Raw genomic sequence first — 19487 nt, 5'->3', positions numbered from 1 at the left:
TCTCAAAAACAGAAGTGTTGCAGACATGATTAGTATGTTGGTCAAACCAAGCAAATGTAATGTTCCCTTGCGAAAACAGAATGTGCGAAGAAGTGTGCGTGCTCAAGATGAACCATCAAGGTAATCATCTTCACACATCTTCGAGCAGTTGTAGTTACAATTTTTGCCTTTGCAAGATTACAATCATTTAATGATGGTGAGGTCACTTAGCATGCCCAGGTTTACATAAAGGCATTGATGACATTATAAAGCTAGACCATTCCCATGCTGCCACAACTCAACCTAAACGAGGGAGGCACAAAAGACATAAAGCCAAGGCTTAGACAAGAGGTGAAGAAAGAGGACCAAGACAAAGGCAAACTTTTCAATGTGGGAACCAAGAAAATGCAAGTGTTCAAAATCTTGAGTAAAAGATGTTAGCTAGGGAGAGTTTTCGAAGACGATCCTCACTCTTTCCAAACTAGAAGGTAAGGGAGAACTTCCTTCACTAAGTACACTTCTCCACCATGGTGGCTATGGCGGACCACCTCCACAAACCTATCCGCATTCTACTCATGCTCGTCTTCCTCTTCACCCTTTCATTCGATATCTTCCTCCCTTTGCTGCATGCATTTATTTCCACGCACTTTTCATGCACATTGGTGTGGGTGAGCTTTTCCTGAGCTCGCTCTCATATAACGGCTACTTTTTGTCATCGTCCCCTCCAAAGAACTTGCTTGCCTCACATGCTTTCTCTTCTTTGCATTTCCGAGGGATGGCTCACCGTCCCCATCTCTGATCAAACGTATTCAGAAGTTGTGACTTTGATCCTGACTGGCCCCTCATCAAATCTAACGCAAGCTGTAACAAAGCAGTCAAGCAGGCGGATGCTGATATGGTCAAGATTGACATAGATAATATCTTCGGTCTCTTAATGTTTTTCCACCTGGAGAGCTTATTGAATCATCACAAGCGCAGCGAATGAATCGTGTATTAAAGAAGTCGATGTTTTATGAACCCATCGTGGTGGGAATGACGAAAGCATCTCTCAATACTATTAGTTTTATATCGGAGGCGAGTTTTCAGGAGGCTACTTGAGTACTGTCTAAAGCTGCTCTTAGAGGTCGAATCGACTGGTTACGGTAGGCAGCCTAGAGGGATGTTTGAGCTTTTTGAACCCTCCTGAAGCCACGTGTTGAAACTGTAGACGTTCATCTTCATGAAGATCTAAGGGTGTGAATCTTATGAATTTTTAAAAGCTATTTTTGGTCTTAGATTTTAGGTCAATCCTTCCGCGACCCATTGTTAGTTCCAAGCTGCTTTTTATGAAGCGCGTGCCACCCGAATTCTCGGCCTCCGGTTTTCCAGTTTCACTAACGAAGAAAGCAGTGGACGTCAAAGAAACGAAGAACTTAGCAATGAATGTCAAGGATCTGTAGAACCCTCCGATATAAAGATGGAATTCTCGCCTCATGTTTTCCGAGTTCCATCAACGATGAAAGTAATGAACGTCAAGGGGATCACGTACAGGGGATTGAGATCAGGGAAACAGATACAGTGGAAAAACAAAACCATAAGGAAAATACCAACAATTCTGCACCAAAGGAAAGCAGTGAAGAAGCGTCAGAGTCAGCAGCAACGGAAGATGTAGCAAACAGGACATGGGCCGTGAAAGCAAGGCACTGCCTGTCTGAATGTTGTTTGGTGTATGAACCAGAGGGCCAAATCGAAGAGATGAGATCGACAGCCGAAGCAGTAGAACAAACAACATCAATGCCATTCATAGTCTCCCGCCTGGACTCCTCGGATCCTAGTTGGGCGCAACAGAGCATGACTCCCTCTGGCAGAATTACCTTGAAGTAGGGGAGTCGATAAGAAAGAGCGTTGATCATTTCTTTCATCCTATACTTCAGAACGTATTATGAAATCATGGATACGATAGATTTGCTGCCAAAGAACCATATGAAGTAGAAGAAATAGCCAAACGCCTCCCTAGCAAAACGACGAAGCAACAGCTCCAATCCGCTCAGTTTGAAGAGCGCAAATGACTTCTTAAAGAAACTCCCTAGCAAGAGAGATGCAAGAAACTCCCTAGCTACCAACGTCTCCAAGAAGAGAACCAGCAACTCCAAGAATAGGCGAAAGAGTGTCCAAGAAAGATGTGGAGGGCTTTCCAAGGATTTCTATCGTCCGCAGAAAGACTCGCTTCAAAGACTCCTGCCGCTGCAGAAAGCCATCGTTCAAACCTCTACCCGTTCACATCACAGCCTCCGCTCAATCTACAGTCTACCTCCAAAAACCTCCGCTCAATCTATAGCCTCCCTTCAAAAACCTCCACTCAATCTACAGCCTCCGTTCCATCACAGCCTCCCCCCAAAAACCTCCGCTCATTTCCAAACCCTTCATTATGCTTCAAGACCAACAACGAGCTCTACGGCGCCAAAAGAAAGATGTGGAGGGCTTTCCAAGGATTTCTATCGTCCGCAGAAAGACTCGCTTCAAAGACTCCTGCCGCTGCAGAAAGCCATCGTTCGAACCTCTACCCGTTCACATCACAGCCTCCGCTCAATCTACAGTCTACCTCCAAAAACCTCCGCTCAATCTATAGCCTCCCTTCAAAAACCTCCACTCAATCTAGAGCCTCCGTTCCATCACAGCCTCCCCCCAAAAACCTCCGCTCATTTCTAAACCCTTCATGTTGCTTCAAGACCAACAACGAGCTCTACGGCGCCAAAAGAAAGATGTGGAGGGCTTTCCAAGGATTTCTATCGTCCGCAGAAAGACTCGCTTCAAAGACTCCTGAATCTACAGCCTCCGTTCCATCACAGCCTCCCCCCAAAAACCTCCGCTCATTTCCAAACCCTTCATTATGCTTCAAGACCAACAACGAGCTCTACGGCGCCATCAAGCTCCATCTGAGCAGCGCGACTCCTCTGTTAGCGAGGAGATTGAATTTGTGTCGACCCACGAACTCGAGCAGCTTCACCTACAGTCCTGCCAACAATGAGCGCCTTCCGGAGACATACAAAGGTGCAAAGCTATGGTGGGAGCATCAGGTGACGATGAAGGAGCATCAGAGCTACTCTTGGAGACCCATGCCCGATGAGAAGCGCTGCTTCACGCTCCGAATTCACAAGAACGATAAAGATCGAAGCAATGATCACGGACGTTTACCTTCGAAGACGGGCTTAATTTGCTAAGTGTTCTGCTCGTTGACTGCCGGTTCCGAAGGGAACGAAGTGATCAACGTGAGCAAGGATTTCGTTCATCCGTTTCGCCTATATTTAAAGGTTTTGCCTTGGCTTTTTACGCAGCTTTTCAAAAGCTTTCAAAGCTTTTGGGCTTTCAGAATTTAAAAAATCTAAGGGTGTATATTGTGCCATGTGGAAGCACAGGATTTCAGAATTTGAAAAAACGTCCTACTGCTGGCTAAGTAATGATACGGCCGAGGCCCTAAGGTATTTCGAATTTATGAAGTTGGCGAAAAGAATGAGCGTGAACTTTGACGAAGGCTAGGTACTAATAAAAAGGAGCAGGAGCGTCACGACTAAGTGTTTTTCGTTCCCCTAGAGGAAGATAGGCTGATGTTGCAGAAAAAAAGATTGGTCTGTCTTGCCTGCTCTTTCCATCTCCATGGAGCTCCGAACCCGCTCCCAGCAGCTTGCTCGCCCCAACAAGGACCCTGGACCTATGACCAGAGCTCTCTTGGAAGCCCTCGCTGGAGCTGTGGCCGGTGGTGTCTCCCGTACCCTCACTGCTCCCTTGGACCTCATCAAAATTCGCTTCCAGGTCTTTTCCCATCATACGATTTCACATCATCGCTCGCAACGCGCTACTATCGCCTCTCTTTCCTGTTGTATTCACCCTCTATGCATTCTGGCAGCGCATGGCAATCTCGTCTCAGTGCGTTGGAGCCAATTGAGCTGTGTAGAGGTTAACATATCTGCTTGTGGATGGGGACAGGTGCAATTGGAGCCTACAACCACTCGAACCTGGCTTCACGCACCTCAGTATAAAAGTTCAAAATACACTGGCATTTTACAGGCTATCAGAGATATTGTCAAAGAAGAAGGGATCTTGGTACGATTTTCATTTTCCTTGACAAGCTAGCTCCAAATGTTTGTGACCCGCACATGGAGTTCATATTTGGCAGAGTATAGCAGGCGACAAAAACTGTTGAATCTCCAATGTTTCAATCAAAATTGTGTTGCTCGCATACAAATGCAGGCGTGCAAGGTGACGCACCTTGATACTTAGATAACTACAGGAGCGTCAATTGTTGGATTTCAAATTCAAATTCTAGGATGATACATGGAAAGAGCGAGATGATTAATTTACGTCCAAAGCTTTTTGGACCAATCGGGCATTTGAACGATTTACCACTCGTAGGATGGGTAGGAGTCAGCTTCATTCCATAGGTAGTCCCATGCTAGCTATTATGGCAAACTCAGCCAGAGCCACGGTACCATTCCGCTTGTTCCTGGGGAAGGCTGTCCCATAAGTCCGCTGTACTAGTGCAGTTGGTCAGTGTAAGAACTGCTTGGCCACACGTGAAAGAAGAAGGATAGACTAGCGGAAGGGGATGTGGAGAGGAGAGAGGGACCTGGATAGTGAAAGGGGGAGCAAAGAGCGCTTTACTAGATTATAAGGTAGTAGATGTCAAGTCAATTCGTACCATACAAATGAGGCTTATGTGGCCTCCCTTACATTTCCTTTTGAGCCCGGCCATCCCTTCCCGAGGAATTTGCCACATTGTGGCTGTCACACCAGGAGATGTCTCACACGGTGAATTCTGCCCATTAATCTGCCAAAAGGTGGGGGTTGCTTCTGCACGATGCTCTTTGGCTACTACGATTATGCATCTTTTGGCATTGGGTGAGAATTTCGAAGGACACGATATCTGAAGCCCATGATCCATCCCCTTGTGGACATAGAGGATGTGGCCCTCGTTATCCATACGTGGCAGATCAAAGAAGGCTTGCACGTTCTAACCCACATGCATCTTGAGTAATGGGACATGTCATGGATCTTGGAGTTGCGGGGTCATAATTCTACGTTCCCAACCTCACAGATAATCTTCTAGGGCCAGTATACCTGTGGGCTGTGGTGTTATCCTTCCAGGTAGCATATATATTCTTGTGGAGCAGTAAGTGCACCAAATCCCCTTTAAATTCTTAGTACATCCTATGTTCATTTTACATGTTTCTTTAGCTTAGCATTGTATTTTGCATGTTCATTCAGGCCAATTGCAAAAGTGCATCCATCCTTTTCACATCATCTTTGGCTCGATGATTTTTCAGACATGTCTACCTGTCAGGAAACTTTGCATCCATACATTACTAGAACAGGACTCATCTCGATAGATATTGGTGCTATGGTAACAGAATTCTGTGCATCCAAGCGATGTATCCCAGGACCTTTGAGCCACATGGTAGAAGTGCCTCTGCTACTCCACCCATTTGTTCACCCTCTCAAAATTCTGCACATCCAAGCCATTTATCCCAGGACTTTTGAGTGGCATGGTAGAAGTGCCTAGTAGTCCTTGTTAGAAGTCACTGACCCACCTGTGACCCCCCATATGAGGAGGAGAAGCGGTCAGGGGACTAGGGAAGGGTAAGGGTTACCTGGGTTGGGTATTGTGCATTTGTCAGCAATACATTGGAGGACTAGCTCCATGTGGACATGAACCTGGAACAGCCACAATGGATCAGGACAGGATTGCATGGCACTGGGCAGCAGGGCAGCGTCAGCATGTAGAATGCACTGCCAGGGCCTATTTATAGGCCTAGCAGTAGGCACCTCCCTCTGCAACAGGTCACAGCACAAATAGGGGCAGTCTGTGGAGTTTTACCAGTCGGGTGTCTGCAGAAGTCAGTCAAGTGGATCTACAGGCCCAGTTGGCCCTTTTGGTATGGAACCAGCAGCCCTTCCAGTGCCTATAAATAAGCATACAAACAACAACACTGAAGACCTTTTCCAGCAGGTACCCTGGACCTGAGAGTGTGTGGGCTCTTGTGTTCTCTGAGAATTCCTCATTGCAATCATCTCTGATTGCTGCTTTTGCCCAGCACCTCTGGTGGATGTATTCAGCTCTCTTGTGAGCAGGTTTTCCCACATCCATGGATGAATAAACTCAGTGTTCTCCTTCTCTTCTCTCTGCTATACGTTCTCTGAGTGAGTTTTTCAGTTTGTGTGTGCATATCTAAGTGCTTTGAAAGAGTTCCCTAGATCTATCTGCCGCATGAGAGGTTCAAGCAATTAGGCCTCTATTTTCTAACGTGGTATCAGAGCCATCGGTCGAACTCTTGTATTCACGTTGAAGGAAGGAGTTTGAAGGCGACCGATTCAAGTAAGGTTTGAGCCCTTGTTTGGTTGCTGTAGCAAGCCCTATTTTCTGTTGAGTATAATTTCAGAAGCTATGAGGTTGAAGAGTGGGAGGACAAAGACGCCCAATCCCTTGCAATGGTCATAGGGACGACGGCGGATTTGGTCATACCACACATTTAGGATGCTGATACATTTGGTGAGCTGTGGACAATTGCGAAGGACCTGTATGAGACTTATATAACATGCATAGAATGATATCCCTCCAGAATCAGTTGTGGAGGTGTGAGAAGTGCAGTGGTGCTGAGCGACAATGGAGAGAAAACAGCAAGCAACTCACAGAGAAGAACTGGAAAACAGAGAAAACCAAGCGAGACTTGCACCTCTGTCTTGCAGTACGTAAGCTGGATCACATCATCGAGCACCTTCTCCCGGACATAGTGGTGTGGATGACTGTCGGGGATGTCCGTGGGAACCCGATGTCCCCGAGTAACCGGTGGAGCCAAACTGCCTCACAAGTCGCGGAACATGCAGCACGATACTCAGCCTCGGTCGAAGACAAGGCCTTAGTAGGTTGCCTTTTACTGCTCCAAGTGATGGCTGCTGAGGCAAGAGTAAAACAGTACCTAGAGGTGGAACGACGAGTGTCTGACTCTCCTGCCCAATTGGAATGACTTCAGCCTAAAAGCTGGATCCTAGAATGCTGCCTTGACTATAAAATAACCCTCAATTGGGAGAACCTTGAGCGAAGGATCTGCATACTAGCATCCCAATGGGTCTTCTTAGGTGTCTGCATGAATGAACTCAGTAGACCAACAGAGTAACATAGGTCCAATCTGGTATTGAGTAGCCAAATCAAGGAGCTGATCAACTCGTGATATTGATTTGCATCCACGGGATCACTATGGTCATACTTGGACATTTTGGTACGGGGGTCCATGGGTGATGAGATGGCACGACACTCCGTCATCTGAAGAGCTTCCAGAAGCTCCTGAGTATAACGGTTCTGGGACACAAAGTAACCTTCCGGCCCCTGTGAGATCTTCAAACCCAGAAAGGAGTGCAGCAGTCCGAGATCAGTCATCTCAAAGGCTTGAGAAAGAGCCACCTTGGCCTCAGAAATATGAGCAGCATGACTCCCTGTAATGAACAGATCATCAACATGCAAGATGATAAGGGAAAGAAGACCCCCTTGACGGAAGATGTACAGATTGGGATCAGCACGTGACCTTCGGAAGCGCTTCCGTATGAAAAACTCTATCAGTTTTCTGATTCCAGGCTCGAGGAGCTTGCTTAAGCCCATACAATGCTTTCCTTAACCTGTAAACGATTCCTTCTGATTTGGTATACCCAGGCGGTTGCTCCACAGGCTCCTCCAACCTGTATGGCTCCAAGGAGCAGCTCGCCCTGGTCGCTCCAGCTCATAGAAGGGCAAAGGAGCTCTTTGTGCGCCTTTCTCCAGCCCGTATGGTACCAAGCAGCAGCCCCCCTGCTCGCATCATTTCGCAGGAGGTGTGGGGTTCCTTTCGTGCCTTCGGAGCAAGGCTCAAGCTGGCTGGCAGCTGAGCTCAATTCCGGCTACCAGCCCGCCTCCCAAGATTTTTTCTTGCACAAGAACCTGCGTACAATGCTCAGCGCTTCTTTCCTCCAGGGTCAAAGCTTTTGTGGGGTTCAGCCCCATTTCTTCTAAGGACACTGGCAAAAGTCTCTTCTGGCAGCGCTTGAGACTTTTTGGGCAGCCCTTTGCGTCGGCTGTTTTCTTTTGGTGTTCTTCCCTTATTCCCTTTTCCGCCCCTTTTCTTCTTTCTCTCACAACTTCGGGTTAATTGTTTACGCCTCGGAGAAAGGAATCTTGGTTGTGACACTTGTCTCGCTAGAAGGGCTCAATGGCAGCACCCTTGACCCCCCCCGCCATGCTTGGTGTTAGAAACTCTGCGGGTCTTTAGAAACCCAGTATAGCTGCTTATGCTTGGGCACTGATGACGACATAAGTGTGGCTTTTCTTGCTAAGTGTGTCTTCCTTTTGTTTTTCATAATTACCTCTTTTTTATTCTCTTTCATTTTCCCTTTTATTTTTTGTGTAGATTTTTGGTCTTTAGAACAACAAAAAATCTAAATTTGTATGATTGGACTTATTCTAGTCTTACAAAGGTATATAAAGTTTGGCGTTAGAGGGGGACCATATTCAGGAGGTCACCATCTACGGACGAGGAGTTTTCCTTGTCCAGCTTCGCTAACCTGACACCACCAAAAGTAGCAAAATAGCATGAGGGTGGCATGAAAATATCAAGTGCTGTCCAAACCGCCTACTACAAGAGCTGAGTGGGTGAGCCCCCCCTCCATCCGTGGCGGCTTGTCTGCCCTGCTGCCCGCTGCTCCTCCGGCCCGCCCCCTCTCCACCTTGTTGCCTCTACCGCGCTGCTCCTCTTCCCCCGCTCCGCCTCTCCCCTGCTGCTCCTTCCGCCTCACCCCCGCCGCTCCTTCCGCCTCGCAGCCACCCTCCCGCGTTGCTCTTCTGCCCCCGCTCCGCCCTTCCTCCTCCCTGCCATCTCGCCTTCCCGCCTTCTATCCCTTCCGCCCTCGCACCTCCCCCCGCCCTCCCTCCTGCCTCCCCCCGCCATTTCGCCTCCCCCTCCATTTCTCCCCTCCGCCTCCCGTGCCTCTCCCGCCCTCTTCTTCGCCCCTCTTCCTCCCCCTGCAGGCTCTTCCCCCACCTTCCTTCCACTCCTTCACTCCCTCCTTCTCTCCTTCTCTTCTTCTTTCCTCTCCTTCCCCTTCTCCCTTCTACCTTCCCTTCCGCCCTCTCCACCTCTTCGCCTCGCCTCGCCTCCCCCTCGGACGCCCTTCTTCCTCTCCCCTTTTTTCTCATCTTCCTCCCTGCAGCGGGAGCATTTGTGCTTGTTAAGGTGAAAGAACATTTCGGTGGTGACCCTTGGTCTGGCCAGAGGGGCTCTATGACAGCACCCTCGACTCCCACAGCTGTTAAGGTTCTTCTTCTTTCCCTAGCTGACAAGCAACAGGTACAATAGGCAGTTCAGTCCCTCCAGGACAAGGCGCTTGTGGGCAGAATTGTGGGCCTCATGCCTACACGGAGACATGTGCGAGAGTGGATCCATGCGAGCTTGACATTAGAGGGCGACCACATCCAGGAGGTTACTATCTATGGAAGAGGCGTTTTCCTCATCTAGCTGAGCTCCCTCGACACTGCCTCGTTACTCGTGGAGTAGAGCCCCATTATTTTTGGCCCGCATCTAGTTTACCTCTTTCCGTGGTATCATAAGTTTACAGTGGAGGACAAGGACACGGCACACCATGTGTCCCATTTTTCAGTTACGCTCCGCTTCCTAGGGCTCCCCAAGGAGTATCGAGCCATCCTCCCATCCATTGGTCAGGCATTTGGCACTGTGCTCGAGTCCCCGTCAGAGTCGGCCGCCTCAGTTGTAGCAGATGATGGGGTCCCCAGGATTAGACTGGTGGTTGAGAGCCTAGAGTCCCTCCCAGAGTTGATCCTGTTAGAGACCCTTGAAGGGGGCACACTTCGCCAGCGTGTGCAGATTTCTGGGCTTACCAGGCCAATGTCTTCGGTGCAGACAGATGGGTCACCTAGCCAGAGATTGCCCTTGTGGCCTTGGCCGAGCGCCTCCCCCCCCTCCCCTGCAGAGTAGGCAGAGCCAGTAGACCAGAGTCTCGTGCCCCCTCAGACAGGAGCAACAGGAGTCTCAGACCCCCTGGGTGACCCCTTCAGAAGGGGACTGGACCTAGGTTAAAAAGAAAAAGAAACCAAGCAAACAGACTCGCAAGCGCCGCAGGTAGAGGGCCAACGTAGAGAGAGAGAGACAAGGTTGTCTGCAAGGCACCTGAGGAGGAGCAGCAGCAGGAGCCTTTGCGTGGGGATCCACCTTCCTCAGCGGAAGGGGCCACCGCCTAGCCAGATGTTCCTCACGTGGCAGAGGTTCAGCGTCCGCATCCACCCTCGCATCAGCAGCGAGCCCTAGGAGTTCTTGATGTGGCAATGTCGAACGATAGCCAGACAACGGTTGAGCAGGACTGGATCCAAAGCCTCGGCGAGCCTGATCAGCAGGGGGAGCCTCCCTTCCCCTCCCCCCCCCCCCCAAGATTCCTCCCCCCTTTCCCCTCCACCCCCCTTCCCCCCCTGGGTTCCCCTCGCCCCCTCCTCCCCCCCCCCACCCCCCCTGTTGTGATCACTCTCACCACCAGCACCCTTCTCTCTGTCCCCGCACCTCCTCCTGCCCCCGCTACCCCCCTTTCCACCTCCGTAGCAGGTTCTTGAGCCTCCCTCCCCTCCCCTGCTTTGACACCCATGCTAGCAGGCAAGGGTAAGACGACGTCTCCTCCTGCTCCCTCAATGCAGCAGCAGGCCCATTCAGGTGGGGCTTGTCAAACACTTCACATGCTTTTGCAAGCAAGCCACATTTGGTATACATGTCGACCAAGGTGTTGCCAACAAAAGGATCTCTCTCCAAATCCTGCTTGGCAATCTTAGCATGTATTTCTTGGCCCTTATCTATGGCTCCTATGCTGCCACAAGCTTTCAAGCTGCAAACAAATGTGACAGCATTTGGACAGACACCCTCAAGTTGCATCTATGTTAAACAATTCAATGCTTCCTCACCAAGCCCATGTTCAGCATAGCCTGCAATTAGTGCAATCCATGAGCACACAGTTCGAACTAGCAGCTTGTTGAACACTTCCTGTGCTTTTGCAAGCAAGCCACATTTGGCATACATGTCAACCAAAGCGCTGCCAACAACAGGGTTTGTTTCCAATTCCTGATTGGCAAGTGCAGCATGTATTTCTTGGCCCTTGTGTATGTCCTCTAGGTTAGCCGTCCCCCACCTCCAGCCTGGGCGCCCCTTACCGTGGGACTTCTGGAGGTTGGGACCTTGGAATTACCTGGAGGTCTCGGACTCCTATCCTTTACCATTGGACGTAATGCTTATGATCCTGCAGCCACGGAAGGGGGGTTCGATCAGCGCAGTGGGCTCTCAGACACACCCTGTTTGGAGTTTCCAGTTTGCCTCCACAGGGTTGGAGGAGTGGACCCCAGAGGTGTTTGATGCCATAATGGGAGACAAGATTTCACGCATGATGGACGAGTGGATGGGAGCACGGGGATTGGATCTTTGGTACGTCCATGGTGCGGAGGTGAATTTCTAGTTGAGCTTCACGTGAGAGGAGCCAATGTGTGGTTTGGCAGTAGGAGTTATCAGATTGCCGCTTGCGGCAACGGTGGATCATGCATACTACTGGCCCCTTCAGAAGTGTGCGGAGCGGTTCGGGGTGGAAGTCTCCTTCATGATGAAGTGGGCACGGAAGATCGGTATTGAGTCGGTATCCACCCTAGTACGTCGTCGCACAGACACGGACTATTCGCCCTCCAAACCCCCGGCAAAGTCACACAAGGCAGTCTTTCTGGAACATGCACCCACCCATTGGAGAGCCTTGTTCTCGGCGGACCATAGTGAGTTGGAATGTGCACGGTCTCCATGACCGTGCTCGTAGCCTACTGTAGTACCTGATACTGCGATAGGAGTTGCAGAGGGTAGTGGTAAAGCAGATAGTGGACATCCTTTTGATTCAGGAGCACATGTTTTCAGCATCAGACATCAGACGACGGCACCACCACCTCCCCGGGAGAGGTCTAGAGGAGTGGTCCCCCGCAGTAGGATGGAGCGGAGGGGTTCGCATCTCAGTCTCACAAACTTTGGCTCCAGAGGTCTACGATCAGGGCGAGCTCATCTTAGGACGGGCAGTTTGGATGGGAGTTCGGACGGGATAGTCGAGGATTGGGATCCTGAACGTGTATGCCCTTGCATGTAGACATCACCGCCCGGCCTTTTGGAGAAGGCTATCAGAGTGTCTTCCGGATGTAGACTCCTGGATTGTTGGAGGGGACTTCAACAACCTGGAGTTTGGGGAAGACAAGCAGGGCGGCACCTCCTTCTCTGAGATGCCAGCAGTAGAGCGTAGGACATGGGAGCAGTTCATTTTCATGATCAGTGGTAGAGACCTGTGGAGAGAGCCAGATTTCAGCAGGACACCTGGCAGCCTCCTCTTCTCCTTCGGACAGAGGAGACATGATGGACTGCTCGAGAGACTAGACCGTTTCTATGTTGGGGATTAGGCACTGCACAGAGGCGGCTCTACCGGGATTCTAGAAGGTACCACGATGTCAGACCACTCTCCAGTAGTACTTCACTTAGATCAGCCTCGTCGAGGTCTCCCCCAGAACGGGGTCCGCATTCCAGGGGACCTCCTGCAAGACGAGGAGATCCAGCAGGACGAGGAGATCCAGCAGGTCATGGCAGGGATTTGGGAGCAGTCAGAGACGACACCGTGCGAGGGCTGGGCTGCGTGGGTGGCCGATGCGATTCAGAGTAGTAGTGAGGAGAGACCTCGCCTCCATAGAGCGGCTCAGGGAGCAAGACCCAGGTTCTCAGTGGCTTAGCGACAGGTTCGAGAGCGCTCGCCTTGAGCTTTAGGACACGGAGATTTGGCAGGCTGAGCTCTCCTATCACTCCTCCCGGGCCCGATGGGTGCAGCAGGGGGACATGATGATGAAGCAATTTTTTCAGACCACTGGGTCTCGTTTGGCAGGCACACAGCTGCAGCGTCTCTGTGATTCGCAGGGCATCATGCACACTGACTCGCAAGAGATTTTAGACTTGACCATATGTTTTTACAGCCAGCTCTTTCAGACGGAGAGGATGAGCCCAGCTGGTCTTGTGGCCCGAGAGGTAGTTTGGAATTACGTTCCGACAATAGTCTCGCAGGATTATGCAGCAGGTTGGAGGAGCCTTTCACAGATGAGGAGCTCTAGGAAGCCCTCAGGGCTCTCCTGATCCAGAAGGGTGTGGGTGAGGATGGCTTGACTCCGGCCTTCTTCTAGAACTTCTGTGAGATTATCTCCACCCCTTTCTGATTAGCTTGCCAAGAGATATTTGACACAGGCTCCCTCCCTCAGTCCTTGAGCAGGGGCTAGATTTGTTTGATTCCGAAAGGGGGAGATAGGTCAAACATTCGACAGTGGAGACCGACTTTGCTTGATACTGCATACAACATCCTCGCCAAGGTCTTGAGCTTGCGGTTACGGCCCCATCTTACCGACATCATCCACGACACACAGACCGGGTTTGTCCAGGAGCGCAACATCTTGGACAACATCTTCACTTTATGGGAGGCAGTGGATTGGTCCAGGGAGGAGTCATAGCGGCTGGCCGTCCTTCTCTTGAATTTTGAGAAGGCCTACGATAGGGTGGAGTGGTCCTTCCCGGAGGGTACTATGCGGAGATTGGGTTTCTCAAACAGATGGGTCAGAGGAGTTTCTGCGCTTTATGCGGGGAGCTCTAGTCAGATGCTTATCGGAGGATACACGGGCGAGGCCTTTCCTCTCTCTCGCTCGGTCTGCGAGGGCTGCCCACTCGCTCCTTTCCTCTTCTTGTTTGTGGTGGAGGCTTTGGGCTATTACTTGAGATCACAGGTGGTGGGCCTCACAGGCTCCCAATCAAACAGGAGGAGGAGTTGCTTGACTCAGAGTTTGCAGATGATACGGCGTATGTTGAGGGCACCACAGTGAGTTTGGAGAGAGTCAGGGGCGCCCTGGCTATCTACTGCGAGGCCTCGGGTGCACGGATCAATTGGACAAAATCCATCGGTTTCTTCACAGGCTTTGAGGAGACGCATGAGATTCGTGAGTGGGGGAGTGACTTTGGCTTCAGATGGATACCGCGGGTTCAGACAGTGAGATACCTCGGATGCTAGGTTGGTATTGACATTACAGTAGAGCAACAGATCGCCCCGGTCCTTGAGAGTGTTCGGCGGAAGCTTCTCTACTGGAGCTCGGCCAAACTCTCTCTAGCAGGGCGCGCCTTAGTGGCAAACCAGGTCCTTCTTGCCACGGCTTGGTATATCGCCTCCTGTGGTGCTTTCACAGAGGATGCATTGGGCAGCTCCGACGGTTGGTTCGGAACTTCCTTTGGGCAGGTTTGGACGGCACGAGGAACACTAGAGCCCGGGTAGTTTGGGAGGCCGCTGGCACTGGGAGGCTTGGGTATCATTGATTGGGAGATGCAGAGCAAAGCCCTCCTGGGCAAGTTGGTTCTTCGCGGCCTCACCCCAGGTGCAGAGCCTTGGAAGCTCCTCTTACAACGAGGGCTTCTAAGGAACACCCCATGCACTGGGGAACAGTGGCAGCCTTCCCACAGATGGATCTTCTCAGAGGCCTCCCTTACGGGGAAGGGTTCCCTCTTCATGAGGAGCCTCCACAGGGTCTGGTAGAGACTGGCAAGGGGTCTCATTCGTGCTCCGCTCAGATGCAGATAGGAGTTTGAGCGTTAGCCCCTTATCATCCTCAGTTACTCAACTTCAGTTAGGGTGCCCTCTGTCGAGAGATTTCTGGAGATTGGGGCCCTGGAACTACCTCGAGATACTAGATTCCTATCCCTTGCCATTGGAGCTTTCGCTACTAACCTTGCAGCCCCAGAAAGGGGGCTCGATCAGTGTGGTGGGCTCCCGCACGCATCTTGTTTGGGGCTTCCAGTTCGCTTTTCCAAGGGTTGAGAAGTGGACTTTAGAGATGTTTGACGCCATGTTGAGCGACCAATTATTGCGCATGATGGACAAGTGGATGGGTCCTCAGGGCTTGGACTTACGGCTCCGACCATGGTGCTGCAGTACATTTTTAATTGGGTTTTACTTGGGAACAGCCGATCTACGACCTGGCAATAGGAGTGATTCGACTCCCAACCGAGGTAAAGCTCGATTTTGCAGACTACTGGCCGATCCAAAAGTGTGCTAAGATGTTTGGGGTAGATGTCTCATTCATGTTGCAGTGGGCACGGAAGGTAGGCATTGAGCCGGTAGCCACTTTGGTACGTCGGTGGACAGACACGGACTATTCGCTCTCCAAAGGCCCCTCGAAGTTGTAGAAGGCGGTTTTCCTGGAACAGGTGCCCAAGCATAGGCGGGCCTTGTTTTCTACTCGCCCCTCCCCATGAGTTGGACCACGGTGAGTTGGAATGTGCACGGGCTACGTGATCGTGCACGGAGCCGGCCACAATATCTAATACTCTGCCAGGAGTTGCAGAGGGCAGTGGTAGGTTGGACAGTGGATATCCTTTAGATTTAGGAGCACATGTTTCAGCAGCGGACATTAGACGTTGCCATCACCTCTTGCTAGGCAGAGGCTCGGAGGTTTGGTCCCCAGCACAGGGCAGCAACGGAGGGGTCTGAATTTCAGCCTCGTAGGTAGTGACCCTGATGGTTTTCGATGAGGGGGCTCATAGTAGGTTGTGCATTCTGGATGAGCATTCAGCCAAGGGAGTCCAGGATCGTCGACAGCACCGCCCTGCTTTTTGGAGATGCTAGCAACGTGTCTTCCAAAGGTTGACTCTTGGATTGTTGGAGGTGACTTCAACAACCTAGAGCGTGCGGAGGACAAGCAGGGAGGAGCCTCCTTTGAGATGTCTGCAACAGAGATGAGCACTTCGGAGCAGTTCATCTTGCGATCATGGGTAGGGACTCTTTGTGAGAGGCAGAGTTTATGAGAGTCAGGGGCAGTCTGCAGTTCTCCTTTGGTCAGAGGAGACATGATGGACTTTTATAGCGCTTTGACGAATTTTATGTTGGGGATTGGGCGTTATACAAGGGGAGCTTCATAGGCATCCTAGCAGGTGCAGCCATACGGGGCATACCTTTTCTCTTTCTCGGTCGGTTCTGTAGGGCTGCCCTCTCACTCTCTTTGTAGCAGATGCTCTAGGATATTTCCTGCGTTCCAAGACAATAGGTCTCACAGGATGCGGCTCTCCATCAAACAGAAGGAGGAGCTTCTAGACTCATAGTTTGCAGACGACACAACCCTTTTTGTTGAGGGTACCACAGCGAGCCTAGAGACGGTGCGCTCTAGCCATCTATTGCGAAGCGTCTGGGTCTTGAATCAACTGGACCGAATCCATTGGCTTTTTCATTGGCTCAGAGGCAGTCCAGGAGGCTCGAGATTGAGGTTCAGACTTTGGCTTTCGATGGATCCCATAGGGGCAGACTGTGAGGTACCTTGGCTGCCAAGTTGGGATAGATATTACAGCAGAGCAGCAGATTGCCCCGGTGCTAGAGAGTGTGCGGTGAAAGCTCTTGTACTGGAGCTCAGCCAAACTCTCTCTCACAGGTAGTTAACCAGGTCCTCCTCGCCACGGCTTGGTACATTGCCTCTCGTTGGTGCTTCCATTGAGGCTGCATGGGGCAGCTGCGTCGCTTGGTGCAGAATTTTCTTTGGGCAGGATCGGATGGCACAAGGAACACCAGAGCTAGAGTCACATGGCAGATAGTGATTCTACCTCAGTCACGAGGGGTATAGGGTATCATTGACTCGGAGATGCAGAGCAAAGCCCTCTTAGGGGTCTCACCCCTGGCGCAAAGCCGTGGCGCAAAGCCGTGGAACTCCTCCTACAGTGTGGGCTCCTTGGGAATACCCCCCGCACGGTGGGAAGTGGCAGCAATCACACAAATGGAAATTTTTTGAGGCCCCCTCCACAGGGAAGGGCTCCCTTTTGATGAGGAGCCTTTTTAGAGTTTGGCAGCGCCTTTCCAGTGGTCTTATTCGGGCCAGCCCGTCCTGTAGGGAGGAGTTTGAGCGTCAGCCACTTATGTGGCACCCAGAGGTCCGAGATTCGGAAGGGCGTATGCTAGGACAACGGACACACATTGGGTGGGCATAGTGGGACAGCGGTCCGATGAGGTCTTTTGAGGTCTTGAGGCGGCTCCCGCGTGAGGCATCAACCAGGGCACAAACGCTTTCTCACTATAACGAAGGGAAAAAAGGGACAATTTAGAGGACCTTTAGAGGCCTCTTAGGTGCGAAATGTGGAGGGACTATATCAGAGTATGGTTCTGGCACCTTTATTTCCCTGCTCCTTTTGTAGTGACCAGTACACAGCGACATCACGACTCTTCAAGCGCTCAAGGAACAACAAAGAGCGAGTCAAGCAAGACAAGGAACGCATAAAAAAACAGAATAGCGCACAACGGATGGCAGCAACGTGAAGGGACCAATACATAGCGATAGAAGCTTCAACGATGGGTTGTTGGCATTGCAAACAGTCTGGACCGGACTAGAGGAACTGAACCAAAATCAGCCTTTCCAATCAGAAGGTCCCGAACGATTTAGAAGGTCTCGAACCTCCTGAACCAGCCATTTCGAATCAGCTTTCCCTTTCGTGACAAGCAATTGGGATTAGTACTCCCGTGACGGCCTTTGCATTCCGTGACACATTGGCATCGATGCATCTTCCCTCACAGAAATTGTCCGCGATGCATCACGCCTCTCGTGTGCGCGTTACAGCCTGCGCCTAATGAATTCGCCCCAAACAGATTCCTTCTAGTCCCGGATTCGTCAGCGCGACCCAACTAGTTTTGTCCACCGACTTGATGCTCCCTTTTGTTCCGCCCACGCCACCGCCGCGATGCCGTCGTCTGCCTTTTTTTTCCTGACCTTAGACCTTAGTCTAAGGTCCTAACTAGGGTTAGTCTGGTCGATCAGATAAGGTTGGCTAGATTTAGTTAGTTGGGGTGGGTTAGGTTAGTTGGTCAGTTAGGTTAACCTAACTAGGGTTTAGTTAGTAGGTTAGGTGGGGTTAGACTAAGTCAGTGTACTAACTGTCATAGAGGTCTTAGGTTAGTGCTGTCCAAGCAGTCTTAGGTGACATAGGCAACCCCCCCCCCCGCCCCTCCTTTAAAAAAAAAAAGGTCAAATTTGCAGCCTCTTTTAGGGGCCTTTCATAGCCCCGTTTGGAGTCATTTCGACTTCATTTTGAAGCCTCTCCATCGATCTTTCTCTCGAGCTTCTCCATCAGCCTTTCTAGTGGTTCCGCACACTATATTAGGTACTCATTATAGTAGAGTTTTGCAGTCTCCTTCTCTGAGTACACTTCATCTCCTTGCCTGCATTCGAGCTTCTTTCTCCTAGACAGCCACCATGCCACCAAGCGTGCTCCTCGAGATACATTGCATGATAGTGATGAGGCTACTCAAGATGAGCAATTGCCTTTCATAGTGGGTGCATCCACTGGTGGTACAGAGATCCGTACAACTCAGCTTCTCTCTCCTGCATCTCGAGAAGTACTTCTTCCAGGAGACTCTCCTTTCTTGTTGCCGCTATTTCTATAGGGTGGGACCAGATGGCCTCTTACAGGCTGAGTTGGAGAGTTGATGGCAGGACGTGCGAGACTTGTGGGGGTTGGAGTGGCAGCGGATCAGGGTAGTAGGACGACTAGGAAGGCCTGACACATAGACCTGGACACAGTTATCTCGGGACCAGAAGGAGCAGTTTGGCGCCTTTGGCTCTGGGAGGGCCGGACTCTTGATACTTGCAGTGGGACCCAGGGGAGTGGTTTTGGCTTGCACGAGTAGGAGAGTCAGACAGAGTGGAGGGGGTGCCCTTCTTCTCTTACACGACTCGCATTGGTCGTCAGATATATTTAGAGGCTGCAACTTGGTATCCGTTGGATGTATAGACCACCTCCGTGGCTGTTAAACCCTGCTCTAGAGGCAACCTAGGCAGTGAGCTGGCGCTCTGGGAGCAGGCTGGTTTTTCTTCTAACAGCCTTTCCATTGTAATTACCGGTTTTTCAGCTCCTTATGTGGGCTGAAAGCGCCAGGGTTTTTATTGTCAAGCATTAATAGAAGTTTCTTTTTTCTGGAAAGAAAAAAGATTTAACGTCTCTCTCAAGACATCTGTACTGCTGAAATCAATGGTCGAGGAAGAGTATCTCGGAGCCAGGAATGAACTTCCCCCAATGGCTTGGGATTTTGAGATCCAAGCCCTTCCAGTCGAACTTCAATTTGGCACCACCATCGTGCTCCTAAAATGATATCCAAGCCCTTCTAGTCAAACTTCAATTTGGCGACACCATCGTGCTCCCAAAATGATATCCAAGCCCTTCCAGTCGAACTTCAATTTTTGAGCATCCCGTTCTTCCTTCACCTCCCAAGCTGTGCGCTCTCTCAGCTCCCTGGCCTCTTGAGCCTCACAATCATGCTCTTCCTTGGCTTCCTGAGCTGCGCAATCGCACTCTCTGGTGTCGTCTTCACAGTCCTCTTGCATCTTGTGGAGCTGTAGCATACATGTGAAGAGGCTCTTTGATTGCTGCGTCTGCATCTGCATCATGGCT

At 50.8% G+C, this 19487-nt stretch overlaps 1 protein-coding gene across 1 annotated transcript in view; it reads left to right on the top strand.

Annotated features, from left to right (window-relative positions):
• Positions 1 to 3531: 3531 nt before the first annotated feature.
• The window catches only part of LOC147904473 (mitochondrial thiamine diphosphate carrier 2-like), a 59458-nt gene continuing 43502 nt past the window's right edge, over positions 3532 to 19487 (top strand). Inside the window, exons 1-2 of the mRNA XM_087394467.1 lie at positions 3532 to 3768; positions 3943 to 4059. Of these exons, the coding sequence (XP_087250593.1) occupies positions 3613 to 3768; positions 3943 to 4059 (273 nt within the window). The 5' untranslated portion in view covers positions 3532 to 3612. The remainder of the gene's footprint in view (positions 3769 to 3942; positions 4060 to 19487) is intronic.

The sequence above is a fragment of the Dipteris shenzhenensis genome, chromosome 2 (assembly GCF_047967505.1).
Source record: "Dipteris shenzhenensis isolate YYH24624 ecotype China chromosome 2, Dip_SZ_1.0, whole genome shotgun sequence".
Classification (NCBI taxonomy): domain Eukaryota; kingdom Viridiplantae; phylum Streptophyta; class Polypodiopsida; order Gleicheniales; family Dipteridaceae; genus Dipteris; species Dipteris shenzhenensis.
Note: the sequence above shows the minus strand (reverse complement) of the source record. Positions and strands in the feature narration are given on the sequence as shown.